Raw genomic sequence first — 26,321 nt, forward strand, 5'->3', positions numbered from 1 at the left:
TGCGTGGTTGGCTCAAGTCGGCAACGTCTGGGTCCAAAGTTGCCCAAACCGACGCTTGACAGCCAAGAAGCACATCCATTCTGCGCCTGCGTAAGAAGAAATGCCTTTCGTGCCAGCAGGTGGCAGTAGCTGAACAGCCAATCAGAATGATTAAATAGCCTGACTGATTGACGAGCTCCGACACAGATTCAATGTCGAATCGGCAAAAAAAAAAAAAAACAACGGTAGGGAACACACTGAGAAAACTTAGTCGGCCAATGAACAAAAACTTGGTGTGTTCCGGCTTTACATATCAAGTTGCCATTTTGCGCCGGCATGTTTCTACAGTAGCCCTAAATGGACTGCTTTACAGAGTGTGCTTTGCCACTAATTTCTTGTTTTTAGAGGCACCGTGCATTGTCACTACGTTGAATACTAAGTAGTAATAGTAGTAGTCGTCATCCGGTTTATTAGAAGCAAACCTCATTGCTTGACTGGCTACTCTCTGCTGTCTTAAAGCAGGAACACACCAAGCCGACACCGACGAACTAGTGGCGACGAAATCAGACTGCGGGGTTGGCTCACGTTGGCAGCGTCTGTGTCCAAAGTTGGCCTGACACACCAAACTGACGCTCGACAGCTGACGGCCAAGTAGCACGTCTGTTCTGCGCCTGCGTAAGATGAAATGCCTTTCCGAACCAGTAGGTGGCAGTAGCTGAACAGCCAATCAGAATGATCAGATGGCCGACAGACTGACGGCGATTCAACATGTCGATTCGGCCGAAAAAAGCAGACGAGGACCAACTTCAGCCGACGGTGCAGAACACACTGAGAAAACTTAGTTGGCCGACAAACAAAAACTGCCTGACGGCCGACCGTCGGCTCGGTGTGTTCCTGCCAGTGCCCAAGGAAGTCGACCGGAAGTTGAAGTCGGCCGGGTGCCGCCATCTTGTAGCAGAACTTCACTTGCGTTAGCATCCCCATTGACTCCCATTCATTTTGGCGTCACTTTGACAGTGAATAACTTTACATCTGAGGCGTTTAAAGACTCCATTTGTCCATTATTTATTTCTAAAGATACACGACAATGTATAAAGGGCTCCATTACCTTCTATGTTACATTATGGCCCCGTAGATACAGTTTTTGTAAAAATAGGCTAACGATTGCGTCATAACCACTCGACTCTCTGTCGCACAGTAGAGAAATTACCGTACAGACAGGAGGAGAAGCTCGCAGGCAATCGGGGAGATGTCAAGAGAGATGGCGTACTGGCGTTACATTTTAAAATACTATACAAAATAATTAATCAGAATACTTACTCCTGCTCACTCACGCCAAAGAACTCCCCACTCAAGCTCGCCTTCTCTGCAAGATTAACGATGGCAGTTTGCACGCACAGCTACTAGAAGATTTACATCTGTCAGACAGGTTGCGGACGTCATCAAGCTTAGTTTGAGTCTGCGCGTCAGAAACGGAAGTGCTAAAAATCGCTAAAAATGGGCTTCACTTGTCTCAATTGAGTTCCAATGGGGTCGCTGTGTCCATTTCTTTTACTGTCTATGGTTCCTGCCTTTAGACAACGACATCTTTGTCTTGTGTCGGTCACCGTAGCTTCTCTTTGTCAGGGGTTTTCAACCTTTTAGGACACACGCCCCCCTACATTTATTTAATATCACTCTCATTTGCAACCTCATTGCTAGATGATGCTAAAATTTACACACTGCACCTTTAAGAACCTTTATATAGTTATTTCCATACAACTTTAAAAAAAAAAAAAAAAAAAAAATAGAGATTGCGTCAGGTTCGCTGCCATTGGTCATCGGGACTAGTAAAAAGCTACAGGATGACTTCAGAAGTCTTGTAATACAGCACACAATAAGCCAAATATTCTACTTTTTTGGAACTTGACGTGGTCCGTTGTTTGTATGGAAATACTATTTTTTTCCACAGAAAAATTAATCGTTTGGAACAACAAGTGGTTGAGTAAAACGAAATATTTCATGTTTAGGAGTGAACTATTGCTTTAACAGTGCAAGAAACAATTTCCTAATAACATTTTAAACATGATTGTTTGACACATTCGATTTAAATAAATTCCAATGGTTAGCTCCTGCACTGAAAATTGTCCCATATCACACAAGTCGCATTTTAAAGCACTTTAGTCCGCTTGAATTTAGTGATGCAGATAAAGAAAAACGTCATACAAGCCAAAAGACATCACATTTTAAACAGCAGATGTTTCGAAAAAGCTTGAAAATATTTTCTGCCTCCATAGTCATTAATGCGATGCTGCTTTCCCATGCCTCATGTTTCCCGGGATTAAAGGTGAGTATCTTCCTCTTGGTTGTCTTCCTCGTCTTTCCCGGGCTTATTGACGAGCACCTGCCAACCGCTTCCTCCGTCCCCGCCCACTGTCACACCATTGGCGCTGTGTTTCTTCTCCTGCATCTCTGATTGGCTGTCGCTGGTTACGTCCAGTGTGGGGTTGTCATGGCAACCGTTCTCCACAAAGTGGAGCTCTTCGCCTCGCGACTTGAGACACGGCATAAACCAGATGAGACAAACCAAAAAACAAGATAAATAGTTAATTAATCTGAACCCAAAACGTCACTCAGAGAATGTTGAGGTTAGTAATTCGAGCATTTGAGTTACATTATTAATTGTCAAGCTCAATATTGACAGTATTAGACTCGATTACCACAGAACATTTTGACTCGTAACGTTACCTCAGTGTTTTTTATTTATTTTTTTAACTAAACACCATTGTCGATACGACCTACCATGTTCTTGAGTTTGGGTAAACGACGCTGCCAGCAGATATAGATGATTCCAGAAGCAATAATGAGCACACACACCGATCCGATGATCACGAGAACCACAAACAGCTTCCCGTAGTCGCTGCGGGTCTGACTGGGCCTCGAGTGGCACGTGTTTACCGTTGAATAATTCTGTATTCCAATCTGAGAAAATTCATTTGAATTATTTATTATGCATATTTGTTCATGCTACGTAAATCGTTCACAACCTTCAATATTTTAATTAAAAGGATCATTATTATTTGGTGCATTTCAGTCCCACCTCATATAGACCTCTTCTGATTTCCCCCAGCATTGATAGGACTTCTTTTGGGGCTATGATTTCTTCACATTAGGAACAGAAAATTAGACAAAAAATATTATAAAATGTTGTTTATGAAAGGAAGTAAATCAAATGAAGAATTACTCAATCAAAAGAGGAAAATAAAGTTTTTATTTTTAAATTTAGGACCATAAATAGTTTTTGCATTGTGGCATTATGCTTTCATAACAATTAAGCACAAATTCTCTGTATTGAAATCTAAATTTTAATATAATAGAGAAAATTATAGCATGAATTACAACAAATACTGCCGTGTCATAATACTAAATTTAAATAAATTACTTTATTACAATAATATCAATTGAGGGCACAATGTCATGAAAATGCTGCTAAAAATGTCATAATGCACAGCATCTTAATTGTACTTAAACAGGCTCTATTTTCTTTGTGCAAAATATAATTTCTCATTTAATTATTTTGATTTTGCAATGTAATATGACCTCTGATGGGCTTTGTAAGATATGACATCTAACTAATGCACTGAACAGAGATGTGTGAGATAAAACATGCTATTTTTATCCTTTATATAGAGCATGAAATTTAAAGCTTACAAATTATGAACACCTCTCATCTAAACCATAAACATGACATATCTAACCACAGAGGCCGTGAATAAGTGTGTGTGTGTGTGTGTGTGTGTGTGTGTGTTACCCTGCTCGCTGGCTAAGGCCATCAGGAGCTGGTGGTCCTGCTGTGTGGGTTTGCTGAGGAAAATGAGCCAGGAGCCTTGTGGGATGTTCATCTTTCGGGAGAAAGTGTTTTCCAGCATCTCCAAGAGTCTGTCGCCACTCTCCATACGAAACTCATCCTGTGAGAGACACAAAAGGAGTAGAATGGAAAAACAGAGCAATACAGGGATGTAAAAAAATTATTTTTTCACATCTCATGCTGAATACTTGCTCTCAGTGTGAGCACATACTAAATCAGTTTGTTTTATTTTTTTGTTTTAAATAAATGCTTACAAAGACATAATCCTTAAAAGAGAGAAAAAAGAAAAATAGCATGAAAAAATACTTGGATTTTTTAAAATGTGTTCTACACTGTATTGTATGGAGGGATTTAAAAAATATGAAAAAACATTTAATTTTGATTCAATGAAAAAAAGCAAAAATATTCATATGTAAAATAAAACAATATAAAATATAACTTAGGACAAAACTGAATAATATATTAAATAATTTAAGACATGCAATAATGCAAAAAAAAAGCATAAAATGGTAACAAATGTGCACCAAATTTAAAATAAATAATAAAATGCATCTAATCATAAAATGGTGTAATAAATATATAATAATAATAAAGTAAAATGTGAGCATAATTAAGGGGTAAATTGTATTTATGTAAATAAAAAAACTGAAAATACACCTTGAAATGTTAAATAGTGAACAAAATGAAATAAATATATACTTCAAGACATCATGCAATGTTGCAAACAATAAATACAATAAAAAGGAAATATAAATGTGCAAAAAATTTATGTAAAAATTCAATTAATTTCAGTGTAATATAGTGGACAAAAAGGAAAAAAACTAAATGATTAAGTACATCATAAAATGTTGTAATCGATCAAAAGTACAGTAAAATGTGAGCATAGGGTGTAAATTATTTATGTAAATGAAAAAAATGACATGAAATGTGTCGGAAATTACACATTGAAATGTAAGATAGCGGAAAAATAAATAAGTATATGAAATACTTTAAAGGTACAATATGTAACAATTTTGGTAGCTTGATGACGCCAATTTTTAGAGCGGAATCTTGGGACATGTGGTCTCCACCTCAACGGACGGTGCAAAAGAATAGGGATAGGACTCAGGAACAAATCATGTTCATGGATGAGGTTATTTAGTATGAAGCAGAGCAGGACCGAGTGTTGTGGGAGCTGAACGAGGCCGCTGGAGCGATTGAGCAACACACACCTCACGAACAGCGGGACTTTTATTATGACACAGTCATCAGCGCAGCTTCCGCTTTTCCGGTCATGAGTATGAGGTAACAGCTCTGTTTATCATATTAGATACATTTGAGAGTGTTGAAAATTATGTTATAACGTTACTCTGTGCGTTCACTCAGCGGCTGCTGTGAGACACTGTTACACACTGCAGTAAGATAGATCAATTTTAGAATATCATATTAAATATTGGATGTCTTCTGTTGATAAATGGCATGGAATTCATTTTAAAACATATTGTATGATGGAGAAAATTATGTATTACTGTTAATACAAATAATTATGTATATTAAAACGTGTAATATATTAAAGCGTCTTTGGTGTTTCCATGGTTTCTACAAAATAAAACTGGAAACTGAGGGTTAACGGGGGTATGATGCAAATTGACAGGTGACTCCTCACGCATCCCGTAGCCTTGGTTAAAATTGCAATTTTCTCATGATTTACAAATAATTGAAAACATTTGGGATATTGTAAGTACTCAAGTGAACAAAATTTATAACACTGGCCTAGTGGTTTTTGGATATTTTACCTCAAAAATCTTACAAATTGCACCTTTAAGGCATCATACAATGTTGCAAAAAAAATAAATGCAATAAAATGGGAGTATAAATGTGCACAAAATGTATGTAAAAGTGAAAATTATCTCAATGTAACAGTGGACAAAATAAGAAAAAACTAAATGGTTAAGTGCATCATAAAATGGTGTAACCAATAAATAATACAATAAATAATTGTAACGTAAATTGTGTTTTTGTAAAGAAACATACATATGAAAATACACATTGAAATGTAATATAGAAAACAAAATCAAATATGAAATAATGAAATACTTATTGATGATATAGTAGAAATGAAAAGTAACTTAAAATATGACTTGACATGAAATATAAGGCCAAATCATGCTGTTTCTCCAGTATCCGAATCAGGAGCTTCCAGACAGATGACCCACCTAAAAAACTGGTTTGCTTTGTTAGTGAGACTCAGTAACAGACTTCCTCCAGTCAGAAACAGACACACATCAGACAGGCTACAGAAATCAGAATCAGTTTTTTTCGGGCCATTCACAGCAAGCGCTGAGTCATTCAGACAGAGAGACTGTGTGCGCCTCGCTGAGAGCTCTCGTCATGTGGGCTGTATTGGTTTCTGATCAATCGCTCTGCAGTGCTGCTCGGGTTCAAAATGCTCCATCGCAGGAGACGTTGACGGTTTAGCGCACAGCTGTCAGAGAGCCAGTGGGGGGAAAGTTCATGCTGCAATTACGTGGCACTAGAGTGTTACCGTGGCAACAGACAACTGGCTGCTTCTACACTGGCGAGAATGTGTATGTGCCAGTGATGTGTGTGATAGTAAAGATGTAAAAGAAAGGATCATCACAATATCTTTTTAGACAGCAATAAGATTCAATGGAGAGCAAAAGGACATATGCTGAAGTCTCAGATGTATCTCCTGAACAAAAGAACGTGGCAATTGTATATGTCTCCTCTAGAGTTTCAGATTTTAACAATGTATCAAACTGTGCACTAATCTGAGTCAGAGACAGTGTTGCTATCATTAAATAAAACTAAAATACTTTTAATAAAACTACTAAAATGAGGGAATGAATTAGCACAGTGCAGCCACAAATTACTAAAATGAGGGAATTAATACAACATGGCCACAATTTACTAAAATGAGGGAACTAATTAACACAACGCAGCCACTATTTACTAAAATGAGGAAACAAATTAGCACAACGCAGCTGCGATTTACTAAAACGAGGAAACGAATTAGCACAACGCGGCTATGATTTACTAAAACGAGACAACTAATTAGCACAGCGCTGCCACGATTTACTAAAACAAGGAAACAAATTAGTACAACGCGGCCACGATTTACTAAAACGAGGGAAAGAATTAGCACAACGCGGCCGTGATTTACTAAAACGAGGGAAAGAATTAGCACAACGTGGCTGTAATTTACTAAAACAAGGAAACAAATTAGTACAACGCGGCCACGATTTACTAAAACGAGGGAAAGAATTAGCACAACGCGGCCGTGATTTACTAAAACGAGGGAAAGAATTAGCACAACGTGGCTGTAATTTACTAAAACAAGGAAACAAATTAGTACAACGCAGCCACGATTTACTAAAACGAGGGAAAGAATTAGCACAACGTGGCTGTAATTTACTAAAACGGGGGAAAGAATTAGCACAACGTGGCTGTAATTTACTAAAACAAGGAAACAAATTAGTACAACGCAGCCACGATTTACTAAAACGAGGGAAAGAATTAGCACAACGCGGCCGTGATTTACTAAAACGAGGGAAAGAATTAGCACAACGTGGCTGTAATTTACTAAAACAAGGAAACAAATTAGTACAACGCGGCCACGATTTACTAAAACGAGGGAAAGAATTAGCACAACGCGGCCGTGATTTACTAAAACGGGGGAAAGAATTAGCACAACGTGGCTGTAATTTACTAAAACAAGGAAACAAATTAGTACAACGCAGCCACGATTTACTAAAACGAGGGAAAGAATTAGCACAACGTGGCTGTAATTTACTAAAACGGGGGAAAGAATTAGCACAACGTGGCTGTAATTTACTAAAACAAGGAAACAAATTAGTACAACGCAGCCACGATTTACTAAAACGAGGGAAAGAATTAGCACAACGCGGCCGTGATTTACTAAAACGGGGGAAAGAATTAGCACAACGTGGCTGTAATTTACTAAAACAAGGAAACAAATTAGTACAACGCGGCCACGATTTACTAAAACGGGGGAAAGAATTAGCACAACGTGGCTGTAATTTACTAAAACAAGGAAACAAATTAGTACAACGCAGCCACGATTTACTAAAACGAGGGAAAGAATTAGCACAACGCGGCCGTGATTTACTAAAACGAGGGAAAGAATTAGCACAACGTGGCTGTAATTTACTAAATCAAGGAAATAAATTAGTACAACGCGGCCACGATTTACTAAAACGAGGGAAAGAATTAGCACAATGCGGCCGTGATTTACTAAAACGGGGGAAAGAATTAGCACAACGTGGCTGTAATTTACTAAAACAAGGAAACAAATTAGTACAACGCAGCCACGATTTACTAAAACGAGGGAAGGAATTAGCACAACGCAGCTGCGATTTACTAAAACGAGGAAACGAATTAGCACAACGCGGCTATGATTTACTAAAACGAGACAACTAATTAGCACAGCGCTGCCACAATTTACTAAAACAAGGAAACAAATTAGTACAACGCGGCCACGATTTACTAAAACGAGGGAAAGAATTAGCACAACGCGGCCGTGATTTACTAAAACGAGGGAACGAATTAGCACAATGCGGCTGCAATTTACTAAAACGAGGGAACGAATTAGCAAACACGGCCACGCTTTACTAAAACGAGGGAAAGAATTAGCACAACGCGGCCGTGATTTACTAAAACGAGGGAACGAATTAGCACAATGCGGCCGTGATTTACTAAAACGAGGGAACGAATTAGCACAACGCGGCTGCAATTTACTAAAACGAGGGAACGAATTAGCAAACACGGCCACGCTTTACTAAAACGAGGGAACGAATTAGCACAACGCCACGTTTTATTAAAACGAGGGAACGGATTAGCACAACACACCACGATTTACTAAAATGAGGGAATTAATTAGTACAACCCGGCTGCGATTTACTAAAACGGAACGAATTAGCACAAAGCGGCTGCAATTTACTAAAATGAGGGAACGAATTAGCACAACGCGGCCGCGATTTACTAAAACGAGGGAACGAATTAGCACAACGTGGCCAAGATATACTAAAACAAGGGAACGGATTAGCACAACACGCCACGATTTACTAAAATGAGGGAATTAATTAGTACAATGCAGCTGCGATTTACTAAAGTGGAACGAATTAGCACAACGTGGCCACGATTTATTAAAATGAGGGAACGGATTAGCACAACATGGCCTATTGTAAAACCACAACTTTTGACCTCCTAACCACAAATTGATCATAGAAATAAAAATAAAAATAAAAGAAATAAAAAGTGCAAAAAGAGACAAATTATTTCTTCAAGCATGATACAGAGCTGAGAGATGCTTACAACTACACAACCCTGCCTAAGATAGCTTTCATATTGGGAGATATTTGCTTGCATCAGGGAGCCGCTTTCAAAATGCGGGGTGTTGAAATCGTGTTTGAATGCGCACTCGGGTTTGCGCATACTCTGAATAGGGCACGCATTCTACAAAAGACATTTGTCAGACACTTAGGCTCTGTTGTGCAATGAATCCTCCGCCATGGTCTTGTCAGTCATCTCATCACGTGATCTGTGAACTCTGATTCCTGCTGCACCACGTACGACTCTGCAGCTCACGTTTGATGAGCTGGATGGGATTGAAGCGACCACTATCCAACTGAATTAAATAGTTTTTATTTCTATAAAAAGCAAAATGACTATTCTATCCTAATTTCACCCTCACACTCTTGTCATGGCAATATCACGAGACAGCTTTTCAACTCGACGAGAAATCTCGTCACACCCCTAATACATTCAGACATGGTGGACCAAAACACTTTATGCCAGTTTGGATGTCAAATATGATTGGTACCACTTTTATCATGCCATTCTGTCATTTTTGTAGCTCTGCTGACTGACTTCCTTTTTAGATGAACTATCCCTTTAAATGAAGGTCAAGATTAACCTCTGTGCAAGAACGCTCGCCTCTGTGTGTGTGTTTTGCAGTGCCACTAACTAGTACATAAGATTAAGAATCACATTTTTCTTTGTTCTTCACTATAAAGGCCAGAGAGCGTGAGGATTGTTCAGGCTGCTAATAAAACAAATGTTCTCTGAGCTCACAGCGTGTGTCATTGTTTGTGCTGAGCGTCGTTAGTTGTGCAGTCAGCATGTTTCCGAGACAGAGATCTTCCTGCGCCATTCAGCATTTCTGCTGCAGTATGTGAAATGAGGGTCTGAACAGAACATAGACCTTAATTAAGAGCAGTTATCCAAAATCACGACTAGATTTTTATGACAAAAATGTGCTCATACAAGAACAATGCATGGTACATTGGGTTAGGGTTAGCAAGAGTTTTCTGGGTGAGTTTTTGTTACAAAAAAGGGACTTACACAGTCAAAGTTATCCGTCATGTTGAGTATAACGTAGCCCTTTCCTGCGAGGTTGCTCCAGTCAACACAAATCACCTGCACAAAACGAGAAAAAAGAGGGTGTAACAGCCACTTTATTGCACTGAATTGTTGTGGTTTGCCGAAACCCTCGCTGACAACTTGCCGCGCTGCCTGGAGAACAAATCTATAAAAGCATTACTCTTCCGACTCATTCAGATAAATCAATCGTAAAATAATTTCCATCAAAACACGACATACTTCATCCAAACAAACAACTGAGGATTTTATACGAAGAACCACCTGTAGAATTCAAACATGTTTTGTCAACATTTTTTTTTACATAGTTGTAAAGGAAAATGACACATAAAAACTAAAAATAAACTATTAATCCAGTAATTTAAATAAAGCTGAATAAAATAAAATAAATATTAGATTAAAGAAAAAGTTATATGAAAATTAGAACTATTACCCTGGCAACTAAGTGAAATAAGTTTATTAAAGTATCTAACCTACAACTTAATTCTGAAGGTCTTGAGCAGTTTCTCTGCTTCAAGGAAAATATTACTGTTATGATATTTAAAGGTGCCCTAGATTGAAAAATTTAATTTACCTCGGCATAGTTGAATAACAAGTGTTCAGTACATGGAAAAGACATACAGTGAGTCTCAAACTCCATTGTTTCCTCATTCTTATATAAATCTCATTTGTTTAAAAGACCTCTGAAGAACAGGCGAATCTCAACATAACACCGACTGTTACTTAACAGTCGGGATCCTTAATATGTACGCCCCCAATATTTGCATATGCCAGCTCATGTTCAAGGCATTAGACAAGGGCAGAACGTCTGGATCTGTGCACAGCTGAATCAACAGACTAGGTAAGCAAGCAAGAACAATAGGAAAAAATGGCAGATGGAGGAATAATAACTGACATGATTCATGATAACATGATATTTTTAGTGATATTTGTAAATTGTCTTTCTAAATGTTTCGTTAGCATGTTGCTAATGTACTGTTAAATGTGGTTGTTACCATCATTTCTTACTGTATTCACGGAGACAAGAGAGCCGTCGCTATTTTCATTTTTAAACACTTGCAGTCTGTATAATTCATAAACACAACTTCATTCTTTATAAATCTCTCCAACAGTGTAGCATTAGCCATTAGCCACGGAGCACTATCAAACTCATTCAGAATCAATGTAAACATCAAAATAAACACTGTTTATTTTACGCGATTAGACATGCTGCATGACGAACACTTTGTAAAGATCCATTTTGAGGGTTATATTAACTGTGTGAACTTTTTTTTATGTTGTTCAAGGCAAGCGCGAGCTCTTGGGGCGTGGAGCACGAGAATTAAAGGGCCACACACCCTGAATCGGCTCATTTCTAATTATGCCCCAAAATAGGCAGTTAAAAAAATTTATTAAAAAAAATCTATGGGGTATTTTGAGCTGAAACTTCACAGACACATTCAGGTGACACCTTAGACTTATATTACATCTTTTAAAAAAAGTTCTAGGGCACCTTTAAGCAAACTGACTCTGAATCTCTTTGAACTAAATTAGTGCTCAGTTAACTGGTATCTGTCACTGAGTACCTGTTCGGCCTCCTGGGACAGCTCTGAGTCGTGAAGCTCCGTTTCTGCAAGATATTCGGTGCCGCCGTGACGAAGCTCCGCCCCCTCCTCGTCCTCTGTTGTGGTGAGCGGCGCCCCCTGCCAGGAGGTTTCGGTGAAGACCACGGGTGGCAGATCTGAAGCGGGGGAGGATGAGGGCCCGGTGGTGAGCGGCGTGAGGTACCGCCAGTTGTCGTTTTCCTCCTCATCCGGTTCAGTGGGGAAAACCACCATCTCTTCTTCATCCTCCTCTTCCTCAGAATCATCCTGGTGTGGTTCGTCAGGCTGCAGGGGCTCCCGGCTGGGCAGGGTCCCGATTTCAGGAGCTGTGGGCACTTGAGTGACTGCACGGCCCTTCTCGTCATCAAACGGGTCCTGGGACGCCAGGCGTTTGTCAGGCCCAGCTGTGGCCTCTTGTTGGTTCTGACGGGCGAGTCCGAGGGCAGTGGGCGTTGCTGTGGCTGTGGATTGGGCGTGGTCTTCAGCACCTGCTCTTGACGGCCCGGGTGAGGGGTGGAGGGGGAAGCCGCTAGATTCTGAATCACTCTCCCATTGCTCTGGGTCCACGGGCTCAGCCGTAGGGATGAAGAACAAAGAAGAGGAGTTTGTCTCACTGGGCTTTTGGCTCAGAGAAAGTGGTGAAGATGGCGGTTCTGGAGATGAAGGGCTGTAATCTGATTAAAAGAAAGCAAATGTCAGAAACATAAATCAGAAAACACAGAGCTGAGTATATACTCTGTATGTGTAGTATACCGTACAATTGCCAGACTCTGCTACTCCAAATCATGCTTACATTGTACTATGATATGCCACAGTATTGTTGGCTGTAGTATGGTATGATTAAAGTGGAATTTTGTACAGTACAGTATATTGCAAGTATAGTAGGCATAGTATTACAGAGACTGACGAATATTGCCTTTTTATGACTTAAAATTATCGGTATAACTTATACCGATATCAATCGATGTAAATATCGGTAAAAATATCAGTCCATCTCAAGCGGGATACAGTATAGTCGAAGTCTTGTATAATATAGCAAAGTATAAAGTATGCTATAGCATAAAAAAGCATGTTATAGTATTGCACAGCATAGTAAACAGTTTAAGTCTAACAGGATAGTTTATTATGTAGTACAGGATTACATAAATACTGATTAAGAAAATGTTTTCACAGTATAGTATAGTAGGATGTGGTGTAGTAAGATCTGACAGGAGTACACTGTCTTATTCATCTTTAGTTTCTCGAGAACAGCAGATTTGAGCAGCTGCACTGCAGCACTGCACCTGCGTCTGGCACAACACACACATCAGGGACCCGAGAGCTCTTGATCGCAGCCTGATTATTCATGAGACGCACACACACTGCCACACTGAGACATGCTGTAATGAGGAGAGCTATTGTCTAGTGTCAGCAGGTGAGAGCCGATATATCTATACTTTTTCAAGGAAATTATCATAACTGGATGTAATAAAAAAACACTGTACCAGAGACTGTTTGGCAAGCTTTGGTGCACTCCTCCAGCGATAAAAAGTTATTGAGGTTCTGTTTGCAGCCCCCAAATATGAAGTTTTCACACTTCTTAGTGGCAGGGTTAAAGTGCCAGCGAGGGTACGTAGCACGACAAGGTCCCACCTTCTTGGGCATCAGACAGCGTTCTGAGAGCAAAAACATATAGAGACACCCACTGAAAATACCTGAAAACACCTTTTAGAGAACAATAATTTCAAAGTCGGTCCCTCCGTTCAATTACTGAACTGCTATTGGCTTGGGATGAAAAGCATCATGTAACTGAAGGTCTTCACACTAATTAAAGACAGGTGGATGTGTGAAAACAGACAAGAGGAAAAACTCCCAAGAAAAACTCCTGTGGGAGTAGATAAAAATAGCACAAAACCACAGGGAGGGATAGATAGATAGATAGATAGATAGATAGATAGATAGATAGATAGATAGATAGATAGATAGATAGATAGATAGATAGATAGATAGATAGATAGATAGATAGATAGGGCTGAAAATTTTATAGATAGATAGATAGATAGATAGATAGATAGATAGATAGATAGATAGATAGAAAAATTTGACAGAGCTGAAAATTTGATAGATAGAAAAATGATAGACAGACAGAAGGACAGACAGACATAGATAGATAGATAGATAGATAGATAGATAGATAGATAGATAGATAGATAGATAGATAGATAGATAGAAATGATAGACAGACAGAAGGACAGACAGACATAGATAGATAGATAGATAGATAGATAGATAGATAGATAGATAGATAGATAGAAAAATGATAGACAGACAGAAGGACAGACAGATAGATAGATAGATAGATAGATAGATAGATAGATAGATAGATAGATAGAAAAATGATAGACAGACAGAAGGACAGACAGACATAGATAGATAGATAGATAGATAGATAGATAGATAGATAGAAAAATGATAGACAGAAGGACAGACAGAGATAGATAGATAGATAGATAGATAGATAGATAGATAGATAGATAGATAGATAGATAGATAGATAGATAGATAGATAGAAATTTGACAGAGCTGAAAATTTGATAGATAGAAAAATGATAGACAGACAGAAGGACAGACAGACAGACAGACAGACAGATAGATAGATAGATAGATAGATAGATAGATAGATAGATAGATAGATAGATAGATAGATAGATAGATAGATAGATAGATAGATAGATAGATAAATAGATAGATAGATAGATAGAAAAATTTGACAGAGCTGAAAATTTGATAGATAGAAAAATGATAGACAGACAGAAGGACAGACAGACAGACAGACAGATAGATAGATAGATAGATAGATAGATAGATAGATAGATAGAAAAATTTGACAGATAGAGCTGAAAATTGATAGATAGATAGATAGATAGAACAATGATAGACAGACAGAAGGACAGACAGAGATAGATAGATAGATAGATAGATAGATAGATAGATAGATAGATAGATAGATAGATAGATAGATAGATAGAAAAATGATAGACAGACAGAAGGACAGACAGAGATAGATAGATAGATAGATAGATAGATAGATAGATAGATAGATAGATAGAAGGACAGACAGAGATAGATAGATAGATAGATAGATAGATAGATAGAAAGAAAAATTTGACAGATAGAGCTGAAAATTTGATAGATAGATATAGATAGATAGATAGATAGATAGAAGGACAGACAGAGATAGATAGATAGATAGATAGATAGATAGATAGATAGATAGATAGATAGATAGATAGATAGATAGATAGATAGATAGATAGATAGAGCTGAAAAGTTGACAGACAGACAGAGGAGTTCAGGCACAGAGCCAGGTGAGGAGAACACACCTGGAAGTGTCTTCACACACTCACAGTCAAGCTTCTGTCCACCTGTCTCTCCATATGGCTGATCAGTCAGGCCTGTCTGCAGTGTGACTCTGTGTGTGTTATTCATTCAACAGTGGTTGAGTGTGACAGAGTCTTGTGTTCACGCTCAGATTTACTGCAGTGGGCACAAATGAACTCATCTTCCATATGGAATCACTGAAACAGTTTACTAAACATTGAAAAAAGAAAGTTTATTTCAAGTTATTAAACAGATGTGGATGTATTCTGATTGGTCCATTCAGTGCACCCATAGAGACCCATGCAAACAATGCTTTGGTGTTGTGGCTGGTTGCCAATAAAACACATGATTTGAGGAATCATTCATGTCAGTTTTGTACTAAAGTTTTAAGGGTTTTAGGGGTTTGTTCAAATCACTAACCCTAATATGAGCAGCTATAACAGTTATGTCTCACTTAGCATACATGGAGAGTGTTCCAGCTGACTCGAGCTGATATCCACCAGAGAAAATCTCAATTTCACACTCCTCACGGCAGAAAATCTTTGGACAGCTTTGTCCTTCTCTCTGTCTTACACGCACACACCGGAAACGGGCCACTGCGGTTGAGGCACCGTTAGCGAGCTAGCAGGTGAACTAAAAATAAGATTATTTTTGGGCACATTAATTCCCAGGTGTCGTGTAAAAAGTGGATACTCACTACTGCAAAACACGTCCATGACCGCGAGATAGACTGAAACATCAATGGAATTGTTAAAGCTGACAAAGCTCTAATCAACAAAAATAAGGTAAACATCAGGAGGGAGCGGTAGGTGCCGAGGAAATGACGCACGATAATTAGTCCTAAAAGCTGTTATTCACACCACTTTACACTTCTAACTGCCGGTCTGACAATCAAGTAATTTTTGTGAATTAAATAACTGTCAAGAGGCTGAGTCATACCAAGAGACTGACCCAATATGAATCTGTCATCATATAACGACAAAAATTCAGTGCCTTTGTTGCACCATTTACAGGTGCTGGTCATATAATTAGAATTTCATGAAAAAGTTCATTTTTTTATTGTGAACTATTTTTAAAAATGAAACTTTCATATATTCTAGATTCCCTACATGTAAAGTAAAACATTTCAAAAGTTTTTTTTTTAAATTTTGATGATTAGAGCGTACAGCTCATGAAAGTCCAAAATCCAGTATCTCAAAATATTAGAATATTTCCTAAGATCAATCAAAAAATGGATTTTCAAAACAGAAAAGTTCAAGTTCTTTAAAGTATGTTCATTTGTACACTCAATACTTAGTTGGCAGCACATATTACAGCAAATGACTTGCTCCTAGCACAAATTACAGCATCAGTGAAGTGTGGCATGGAAGTGATCAGCCTGTGGCCCTGCTGAGGCACTATTGAGCCTTCAGATCATCTGTATATTGTTGGATCGACTGTTTCTCATCTTTCTCTTGAAAATATCCTATAGATTCAGGTCAGGCATGTTGGCTGGCCAATAAAGCACAGTAATATCATGGTCAGCAAACCACTTGGAAGTGGTTTTTGCACTGTGGGCAGGTGCTAAAGTCCTGCTGGAAAAGGAAATCAGCATCTCTATAAAGCTTGTCAGCAGATGGAAGCATAAAGTGCTCCAAAATCTCCTGGAAGATGGCTGCATTGACTTTGCACACCAGCAGATGTCACGGCTCCCCAAATCATTACTGACTTCAGAAACTTCACACTAGACTTCAAGCAGCTTGGATTCTGTGCCTCTCCAGTCTTCCTTCAGACTCTGGGACCATGATTTCAACATGAAATACAAAATTTACTTTTATCTGAAAAGAGGACTTTCGACCACCGTTCACTGTCCAGTTTTTTTTCTCCTTAGCCCAGGTAAGATGCTTCTGACGTTGTTTCTGTTTCAGAAGTGGCTTGGTAGTCCTTTTCCTGAAGATGTCTGAGTGTGGTGACTCTTGATGCGCTGACTCCGGCTTCATTCGACTCATTGTGAAGCTCTCCCAAGTGTTTGAATCGGCTTTACTTGACAGTATTCTCAAGCTTGCGGTCATCCCTGTTGCTTGTGCACCTTTGCCTACCCAATTTCTTCCTTATAGTCAACTTTGCATTTAATATGCTTTGATACATTACTCTGTAAACAGCCACCACATTCAGTAATGACCATCTGTGACTTACTCTCTTTGTGGAGGCTGTCAATGATTGTCTCCTGGACCATTGCCAAGTCAGCAGTCTTCCCCATTAGTGTGGTTTCAAAGAACAAGAGATACCCGGAATTTATACTGTAGGGATGGTCATTTAATGAAACTCAAATGTAAATATTCTAATATTTTGAGATACTGGATTTTGGACTTTCATTAGCTGTACACTCTAATCAACAAATAAAAAAATAAAAAAAACTTTTGAAATGTTTTACTTTACATGTAGGGAATCTAGTATAAATGAAAGTTTCATTTTTAAAAATAATTTACAATGAAAAAAAATGAACTTTTTCACGATATTCTAATTATATGACCAGCACCTGTACAGGAGCAACGTGTAATTTTGCACCACTAGTGGCAGCAAATGGAAGTGCAAAAATAAAAAGTTTCAAACACTAGAAATACATTGTTCCACCCCAAACACAAGGTATTGTTTGGATCAATGTTAAACTAGTTACATCAAGCCACTCCAACAAAAAGACTGCAATTACATTTGGTGATGCGGGTACAGCAGAAATTACACACTATAGATCCTGAATTCATTTCTAATCCAAAATATAATTTGACCATTTTTTTCTTTCGGAATTGAATAAAGCCAAATCATTGTCAGAGGAAATATTTAGACAAATGACACGTACTTGACTCGTTTTCAGTTGTAGAAATGCAACCAAGTTTCATTCATAACTGAATAAAGTCCAAACATTGTCATAGCGTATATATTTACACCCCTAGTTGATAAATGACAAATACTTGACAGATTTTCGATGGTAATAATGTGACCAAAATTAATTTCAAGTCAAATCATTGTTGGAGAGTATATTTAGACCACCAGTTGACATTATGAGACTCATGACGTCAGATGAAAAAGGAAAGTCGTATCTTTTGAGTCTTTGAAAGTTTACAAAAACAAACTTGATGACTTAGTAACATGCATTTATGAATCATGATTGGAGTCATTGCTTCTACTCACCATTCACGGCACTTGGGTCAGCACCACTGTCTTTGTTATTGGCTTGAGCATTCTTGCCATCCTCGCTGTCTTCGCTGAAGAACCCAGAGCTCTCCTGAGAACTCTCCATGAATCCGGGTTTATGACCCCTTGAGACATCATGTTCCTCAAAGCCTATGGGAACATCCAGAACTGGCCCATGGGAGCGGAGAGGATTGGGGAGGAGCGATGGACCGGCACTCAGAACCTCGGCACACACCAGAACCAGGAATACTGAACCTGAATGAAAGAAAAACATTCAAATAGTTCACTTTATGGTTCTGGGCTGAGTGAATAGTACACAAACAAACTATGTAACAATCGACTTCACCACAAATTAATCTTTTTCTAAACAGTGACAGATTGTTTCAAGCATGTATAGATCCATCAAACACTGACTGGAGATATCTCGAGTCCTGGCCTCAATGGGCTTCAGCCACAGATGGCTCCGAATCATGGTGGCTTAGCATTGTCTCTCAAACCAGCCGGTCTTATCTTTCCTCGCCCTACCAGGTCACCACAGGATTAGTGTTGGTTTTAGCTCTGGACAGCCGATAAAGGCGACAACTGGGCTGAAATCTGCGACTACCCTTCGGTTGGAGCCAAGATGGAGTTTCAAAGCCAATTACACAGTTCTCTAAATCTGACACGGCTTTAGTTTTTATTCATGGAGCTGTTTAATGAAATATATTCTCTAGCGAGGCTTGGTTTAATTAAGGAGACCAGCAGGCTGATGTTTCTGGTATTATATTTAGCAAGTGTGTGATTGTGCTGTAATTAACAGGGTGGGAAAAAATGGGCGCTTCCTGCTCCAATTTATGAATCGATCGACTTTGCTTTCTGGAAACGTTCCAGTGGTTTTTAGAGACTCTGAAGACCCTGTGGACAGCCAGCGAACTTGAGCCATGTGTTGTTGCGGAAACTTCCAAACCGGAAGGCTGTTGGAGAGTATAATCCCAAATAACCAAATGACATTTACTGAGTAAATGTGTTGATTATAAGCCAAAGACATGCTTTAGACCACTCTGTCTAACCCTAAGTCCAAATAAGATTTCAGAGCTAAGATTATCAGTAAATAATGACTTAAATTGGTGTCTGATCTTAAAACAAAAGTATCAAATGACTTCTAAAGATTTGGAACACAATGCACAAGCCATATGGACTACTTTCATTGTGTCTTTTTTGGAGCTTGACCGTACTTACATGGTCACTAACAAAAAATCTCCTTTTGTGTTCCACATTGAAAAGAAAGCCATACTTCTGTAGAACAAAAAAGGAATAAATATAGCTACGAGCAGCAATTATCAAGGTTCAAGCACTTTAAGGCCTTTGAGCAGATGCTTAAAAAAGGTATTATGTTTTATTTAGCAAGCCTGTAACCACTTAGATCATAGATGGAAAAGACCATTTACAGCCAATACAGGCAATTTATCATAGGAAATATATGTTTTATAACAGTTATCAAGGTCGAGCCAAAAACTTTGGACTAGTTAGCCAAAATAGCTTTTTGAAATAATCTCCAACATTTAACAAAACGATTCGATGGACAGCAGCAGTCCTAGAGGCAAAGTTGCTCAGAATGAGGAGTTCTACCATATGGTACGAATATTGTGGGTGTGTGCAGAAACAATTGTGTGATACACAATCCTTTATACACGTGAAAAACGTGAAGGATCGGCCGACTGGCCTCCATTAACCTTGTCTGCCGACCGCATTTTTAGAGATATGCCATTGTCCTCAAAGGTAGTCTTGGCACCTTGGACAAAGACACCGCATGCCAATTTTCAAGTCAATCAGACTTAGGGTTGCATAGTTTTTCAATGTTATAGCACCACCAGTGGCGTCTCCGCATCCTTTTTCACGCAACCCTCATACTATGGTATGTACTACTCTTACATAGCCTACTATGTGTGTGCCGAGTTTGGTGAAAATATCTCATTCTGCTCATGAGTTTTAGCCATTTTAGTAGTGGCTCCTCCCACTTCGAACAGTTTGGCAGCCCTTGGAGACCTTGAAATGATTTTTTATTTATTTGTTTATTTTGATAATTAAAAATCAGATTCCAGAGAATATTGCTGCACTGGTTTGGTTCCGATCAGGCCAAAAACCTATGACTAGTTTGAAAAAGTATGTTTTTCAAAAAATCCAAAATACCCAACAATTTTGAAGATGATCAAATCCGAGCCAAGGATTCCAACGATATAAGACACTTCAGCCTACGCCTAACAGTTTAGGAGTTATGAGCCATTTCGTACTTTCCACTGCTGTAGCGCCCCTGTCAGGTCAATCAGGGCGAGCCTTAGTGACGTTGTAGACGTGTACCAGCCCTCAATGTGTCAAGTCTCTATGACTTACGGTTTGGTGTACCCAATCACTTTTAGGGGAGAATGCTGATCCTTGGAAATTTTAACAATTAAAATACAAAGAGCTTGAACCTCTAATTACATTTTGGGGGGAGAAACTAATGTCATTTCCTATTCTAGGAATACTGGACTATTCTACTAAACATCTTCCAATCATTAAAGCAGCCTGACAGTGCAGTAGCATACACAGAGTCACCTTATCTCTGTGGTGTATGTCCTTAGAAACCGTCAATGTCTCACCACAGTAGATCACATTAATTATGGTTGACGCAATCTTATTTTGCTTCAGTGGACTCCGGTTTCTGCAAGGCTACTTGTGACCTCGCTTGAACAGCGAATGAAAAATGTGAATTTGCTGACGGCTAAACCCAAACACGTCTATCTCTGAGGAACACTCCTTGGCCTTCTGCCCCAGAGATGCTCTCAAAGTTTGGGCACGCGTTAGATGGTACATTAATCATAAAATCTAATACCTCGTTTACAGAGGCTCTGCAGCAACAAACCCCATCCGGGATATTTACACTTGGGAGAGAGTTGAAATGAAACTCAAGAAGATAAAACATTTGTGCATAATATAGAAGAACTATCTTGCTAAAGATGTGAAATATGAATCAGACATGTTCTTGACATCTTTCACACTTTGGCTTCATATCATAGCAGTCGCAAACATGTCCAGCGCCCACCTGTTTCTGTCTGACTGAATTCAGATGTCTTAATATAGTGCACATTCATCCGTTCAGACCAAGACGCCACAATCCTTTGCCATCTGATACGAACACAGATCCGTCACATAGCAGCTATTGTTCTAAATATACGAGCAGTTCAGCCAGCGCCAGTATCAGACTCTGTGAAAGAGGCGAGAAACCTGAACACAGAATAAGATGATTCATTAATCCTCAAACCCACCAAAGCCTGGCCCCATTTGAAGTGTGAGGCACCTAGACACACTGCGAACACATGCAGTTGTCAATTAATTCTCAGCCCCACATCTTTCTAAAACCTTCCTGTCCCTTTTCTTTTCTTCCCAGATATAAAGCCATGTCTCAAACGAGCTGCTCAAGTCAAGACGGGCTGCGCGGCGAGATAAATGCTGATGTCACCTGACCTGAATGGGTTTCTGGGCTGTGCCAGCTTACATTGCAGCAGTGCCTGTGGGTGTAGGTGGCATCGAGCATTAGGAGTGAGATTTATAGTCTACAGACTGGCAGCTGCAGGTCTGCAGTTGCTGTAACTGCTAAAGCGGGCATGAGTACTGAACCAAATTTGTATACCACGGTATTTAATTGCTCTCCAAATGGTATGTGTCAATTAAAGATGGTATATACATGGTATTAACATGATACTGTACTTTGACTATGATTTCAAATGTTTCCTTTATGGTACACCAAGGTACTTCAAAGAATACTATGGTATAAGTTCAAAAAGCATTGTATTACTATAGTAATACCATGACATCAAATGTCTACTATGACAAGGTACTTCAAAGACCATGATGTAAGGTCAAAAATCATTCTCGCCATAGTAATACAACAAAAACAGGGCAGTACTTTGAGAGATATATATATATCGTGGATTGGGAGATTACTCTGGTATTTACGCACGTCCTGATATTGCTGAGGTAGATGCGTTCCTGGGTCAACCTATTTTGTTGATCCTGGAACAACATTCCAGTCTGAAAATTTAGTCTTAACTATTCCTACCCCTAAACCTAACCCTATCCATAAGTTATCCCAAAAATCAGAGGGAAATGATAGATGAATAACACTGATGTAGAAGCACCAATTCATGATTTTAAGCCTAAACTTGACATAATCTGTAAACTTGTCCCTCAAATCTGATTGGTTGATTTGAATGTTGTTCCAGGATCAACAAAAATGTTGACCCAGGAACAATGTTGAACTCAGCAAAATCAGGTTATGCGGTATTTACATGGTTCTCCAAGGAACTGCAAAAAACACAATGGTATAAACATGATACCATAACTTTAACTTAAATTAAATGGCAATACAACATTTTGACATATTCCATGACATGATTTGTTTACTATATATGCCAAGATATTTCAAAGAATACCATGGTATACATTCAAAAGACATTGTATTACAATAGTAATACAACAAAAATCTGTAATGCTTTTATAAATACCATGGTATTTACATGATACTCCTAGGAAATGCTGAATGAAATGCATTTACCATGATTTTTACATCATACGCTGTAAAAAAAGAAAATGTTTTGTAAGAAAATACTATAGTATTTCAGTCTTTCTACTTAAAAGTTTCACATAGTTACTTGCCATTTCTTTGAAATTATTTCCAAAATTTACCAGCAATTTCTGAGTGAAAACTGTTTTAAAGTAATCCTACGATTACTTACCTACGATTAAGTATATGAAAGAATATCAATGTACATGTCCCCAAAACACAGTAATACCATGGTATTCCAATGCACTTCTCAGAATATTAAGATATTAACATTGTATGTTAAAAAATACATGGTAATACCACAATAGCTTAAAAAAGACAGAGCAAAGACTCACAAATGCACATTAAATCTAGACATGAACAAATGCCAGTTGAGTTCGGTGTGAAATGTGTTGTTGAACAGGCACTTGGCTTAATTCTGAATCTGTGCTGCTCATTAGACCAAACAATCGTGACCTGTCATTGTTGTGTCTGGTCATCGGTCTGTCTGGACGCAGCAGCACAGAGCGGCTTTTGACCAGCACAATCTGTCAGCCGTGGCCTCATGGGCATGACAAGCCATCACACACACAGCGTGCCAAAAACAATCAGTGTCCACAACAGCTGCAAAATGTTCTTTTCTCAGTTGCATGATGAATCATGCTGAAAATCCTGACTGGACCTGAATATATCAGCTCTGTCTCTAGATAGGGAGGAAAAAGGGGCGTGTGCCGTAATCTGCACTATCAGATCAATAACGCAAATATTTGAATGATTTGAGTGACTGGACTATTCATATAAGATACTGGAGAGGATGACAAGCACATCACATCAACAAATCACAAATGATCATGTGAGAAAACAACAATGCCTTTTTTCCTCCACTCATGGCGACAATGAAAAGTCTGAGTGATGATGCAAATTGGTCTCAGACACAATACTGAACAGCACATTAAATCAAACCTTGTGATGACTGTGCCACATTATCAGACATTTGATATTTATCAATGATCATCAGTAGGTTGATTTTCAAATTAAATTAACAATATATATATATTTAAAAACAAAAATAAACATTCATATATAAAATAGATGAACAATAATGATTATTTTAAATAATAAAACTAATATTTTATACTTTATAAAAACATGAAATTTACATTTTGTTATATATTACAAGCAAACATGCATTAATTCCACACACTATCCCAAAAAAAATAATAAAATAAAATAAAATTTAACTCACCAAACATCAGGCACTGGAAGGACACGACTGACATCTCTGCAGCTTTAAATGATCGCAGTAAAAAAAAAATCGCGTCAGTATTACAGTTCGTTCATATGTTCATCATATGTGACTTACTGACCTCAATGTGCGCTACCGACGCTGCGCGAGAAGAGACGCACTAACACAAATTAAGCATCGGAATTAAAAACAAAAGGTCAGTTGATAGTCTCGCGCTTCATCTGCCTATCTAATATCTGGAAACGCGTGATATTCTGTGCAGAACAGCAGGCGTGAATGCGAAGAAAACTAGACGGCAGTTGTCTGCTGCTCTTCTTGCAGTCAATGAATTTGCAGGGATATAATGAGTATTTTGGAGGGTTTGATTCCTGGCGCAGTGGCTGCAGGCGACCCGCTGCAGCGACGCGAGGTCCTAAACACCGCCGAACTTATTTTGGCGACGGTACGAAACGTCCAGCGATGGAATACTGACGTCGACCAATCAGAACGCTCTTATTATAATAACGCTATTTGTTCCAGTTTCACACAGTGCATATAGACCCCTTAATCGCCTACGTCACTGTGACGTCACCGCTCTAGCTGGAGGCAAAACATAAATAAGAACTCATTGCGGGCACGCTAAAAGTTTGAGGTTTTGACTTTAAAATGTCGTCTTCTTGTGTTTTTGGCTGCCAGAATAGAAGGAACAGGACTTTTGGTTCAAAACTAAAGTTTTACCAGATCCCGGCAGACATTCCTTCACAGAAATCAAAAAGATAATTGTGGTTGAAAGCAATACAGCGTACAGACTGGACGGAGACGATCATAAATAATGCTCATGTTTGCAGTGCACACTTCATATCAGGTAAAATAATCTATGCATATATAATGGTGTGTTGGTTTTATCTAGTACAAATCAGCAAGTTTCTGATTTATAGGTGAAAAGTCGCCAACTTTCAGCGCACTAGCTAGCTTAAATGTTAAACAAACATACAGCGATAGATGAGTGTGCCATCCTTTGAATGGTCTCTTAAAATAATCCACATTGCTAGCCATAATCATAGTTAGCCCAGCGTTAGGTTACATTAGACAATAAGCCTTGACAAAATTCCCCGAACCACCCGAAAGTAATTCATATGTTGTCTAGGAAATATCCAAAACTTAAGTTAATTTACAAAAATAGCTGTCACGGTCCCACAGAGTCAGTGACTGTACATATTCGGACAGTTCTGAACCTTCTTCTGCATCTATGTTTAATAAATCCCTCCTAAAACATGCTAGCTTACGCTTGTCAACATTGCGTCCAGCGTCTCTTTTTGCCTCCAGCTAAGCCCCGCCCACCAGGAAACGTTGCAATGTTTACAAACTTTTAAGGGGTCTATTCAGCATATGGGAAAAAAATAAAAGGTAATTTATCTAACTTTTTCAGAATTGCACGTTTTTAGCTTGCAATCTGTTTTTATAACGCGCAATTTCGAGTTTATCAAAATTCTGAGGAAAAAAAACTTGCAAGGTAACCTCGGAATTGCAACAAATCAAGTAAGAATTGCAGGGTATAAACTAGTAGTAGTGATCGACTGATATTGATTTTTAAGAACCGATACCGATAATTTGTGTTTATGCACCCGATAACCGATATGCAGAACCGATATTTATTTACTTTTATACTAACTGAACAAACCATTTTATTTATAACAATCACTCCCTCCTTGCATAGAAAATGGAGAAAATAATTTAAAGACAGGAGTCATATCAACTTTGCAGAAAATATAATGCTTAATTTTAAACTACAGTTTTTGTAGATTTATAACCTGTTTAATAGGCTAACATGTTAAGAAGAATTTGCTGGCTAATGTTAAGTAACTGCATTTCCTGAGCCTCAACCCGCTGAGTGAACAGCAAAATGCAGACGACTTCACGAGACTAATGACGAGCATAGACAACAGAGAGAATTAAATTCAGTGCTTTTATTTCCAACATGTGCTTTCATGGCTGTATTATTTAATTCATGCAAAATCGTAATTGGCACAGGACTTGATGGATTTATTTTACGTGACTCCGTAAGCTTGTCTCTATTTCTTAGAGACAAGTACAAAAACCGATATCCGATTATGGTAAAATGCTTAAATATAGGTAAATCTATATATTTGTCGATCTCTAGTATAAACTCAGAATTTTGAGGAAAAAGTCAGATTT

The 26,321-nt window shown here is 38.5% G+C and overlaps 1 protein-coding gene and 1 long non-coding RNA gene across 4 annotated transcripts; one reads left to right on the forward strand and one right to left on the reverse strand.

The window, feature by feature from the left end:
* Positions 1–1,419: 1,419 nt before the first annotated feature.
* podxl2 (podocalyxin-like 2) lies at positions 1,420–24,552 on the reverse strand. 3 transcript variants are annotated; one of them, XM_048182382.1, is made up of 10 exons: positions 24,268–24,552; positions 24,147–24,188; positions 18,337–18,594; positions 13,293–13,463; positions 11,791–12,482; positions 10,190–10,264; positions 3,770–3,926; positions 3,059–3,120; positions 2,761–2,940; positions 1,420–2,512 (listed from the first exon to the last, which is right to left on the reverse strand). In XM_048182382.1, exons 2-10 carry the CDS (start codon positions 24,178–24,180, stop codon positions 2,300–2,302), a joined length of 1,842 nt encoding a protein of 613 aa, XP_048038339.1. In that variant the 5' UTR covers positions 24,181–24,188; positions 24,268–24,552; the 3' UTR covers positions 1,420–2,299. The 3 variants fall into 3 exon arrangements, with proteins under 3 accessions (XP_048038339.1, XP_048038338.1, XP_048038340.1); XM_048182381.1 differs by having other exon boundaries at positions 24,147–24,552; XM_048182383.1 differs by lacking the exon at positions 13,293–13,463 and having other exon boundaries at positions 24,147–24,552.
* LOC125263369 lies at positions 2,473–4,099 on the forward strand. Its single transcript, XR_007183810.1, has 2 exons — positions 2,473–2,606; positions 3,787–4,099. It is a non-coding gene; the product is annotated as an uncharacterized LOC125263369 (long non-coding RNA).
* Positions 24,553–26,321: the final 1,769 nt, after the last annotated feature.

The sequence above is a fragment of the Megalobrama amblycephala genome, linkage group LG2 (genome assembly GCF_018812025.1).
Source record: "Megalobrama amblycephala isolate DHTTF-2021 linkage group LG2, ASM1881202v1, whole genome shotgun sequence".
In the NCBI taxonomy this organism is placed as follows: Eukaryota; Metazoa; Chordata; class Actinopteri; order Cypriniformes; family Xenocyprididae; genus Megalobrama; species Megalobrama amblycephala.

Excerpts from the sequence above, each read along its gene's own strand:
- podxl2 (XM_048182382.1), bottom strand. The coding sequence starts at position 24,180 with ATGTCAGTCGTGTCCTTCCAGTGCCTGATGTTTG. Across the intron at positions 13,464-18,336 it reads TGACCCAAGTGCCGTGAATG|AACGCTGTCTGATGCCCAAG; the intron begins GTGAGTAGAAGC and ends TTTTGCTCTCAG. Across the intron at positions 12,483-13,292 it reads AGCTTGCCAAACAGTCTCTG|ATTACAGCCCTTCATCTCCA; the intron begins GTACAGTGTTTT and ends TCTTTTAATCAG.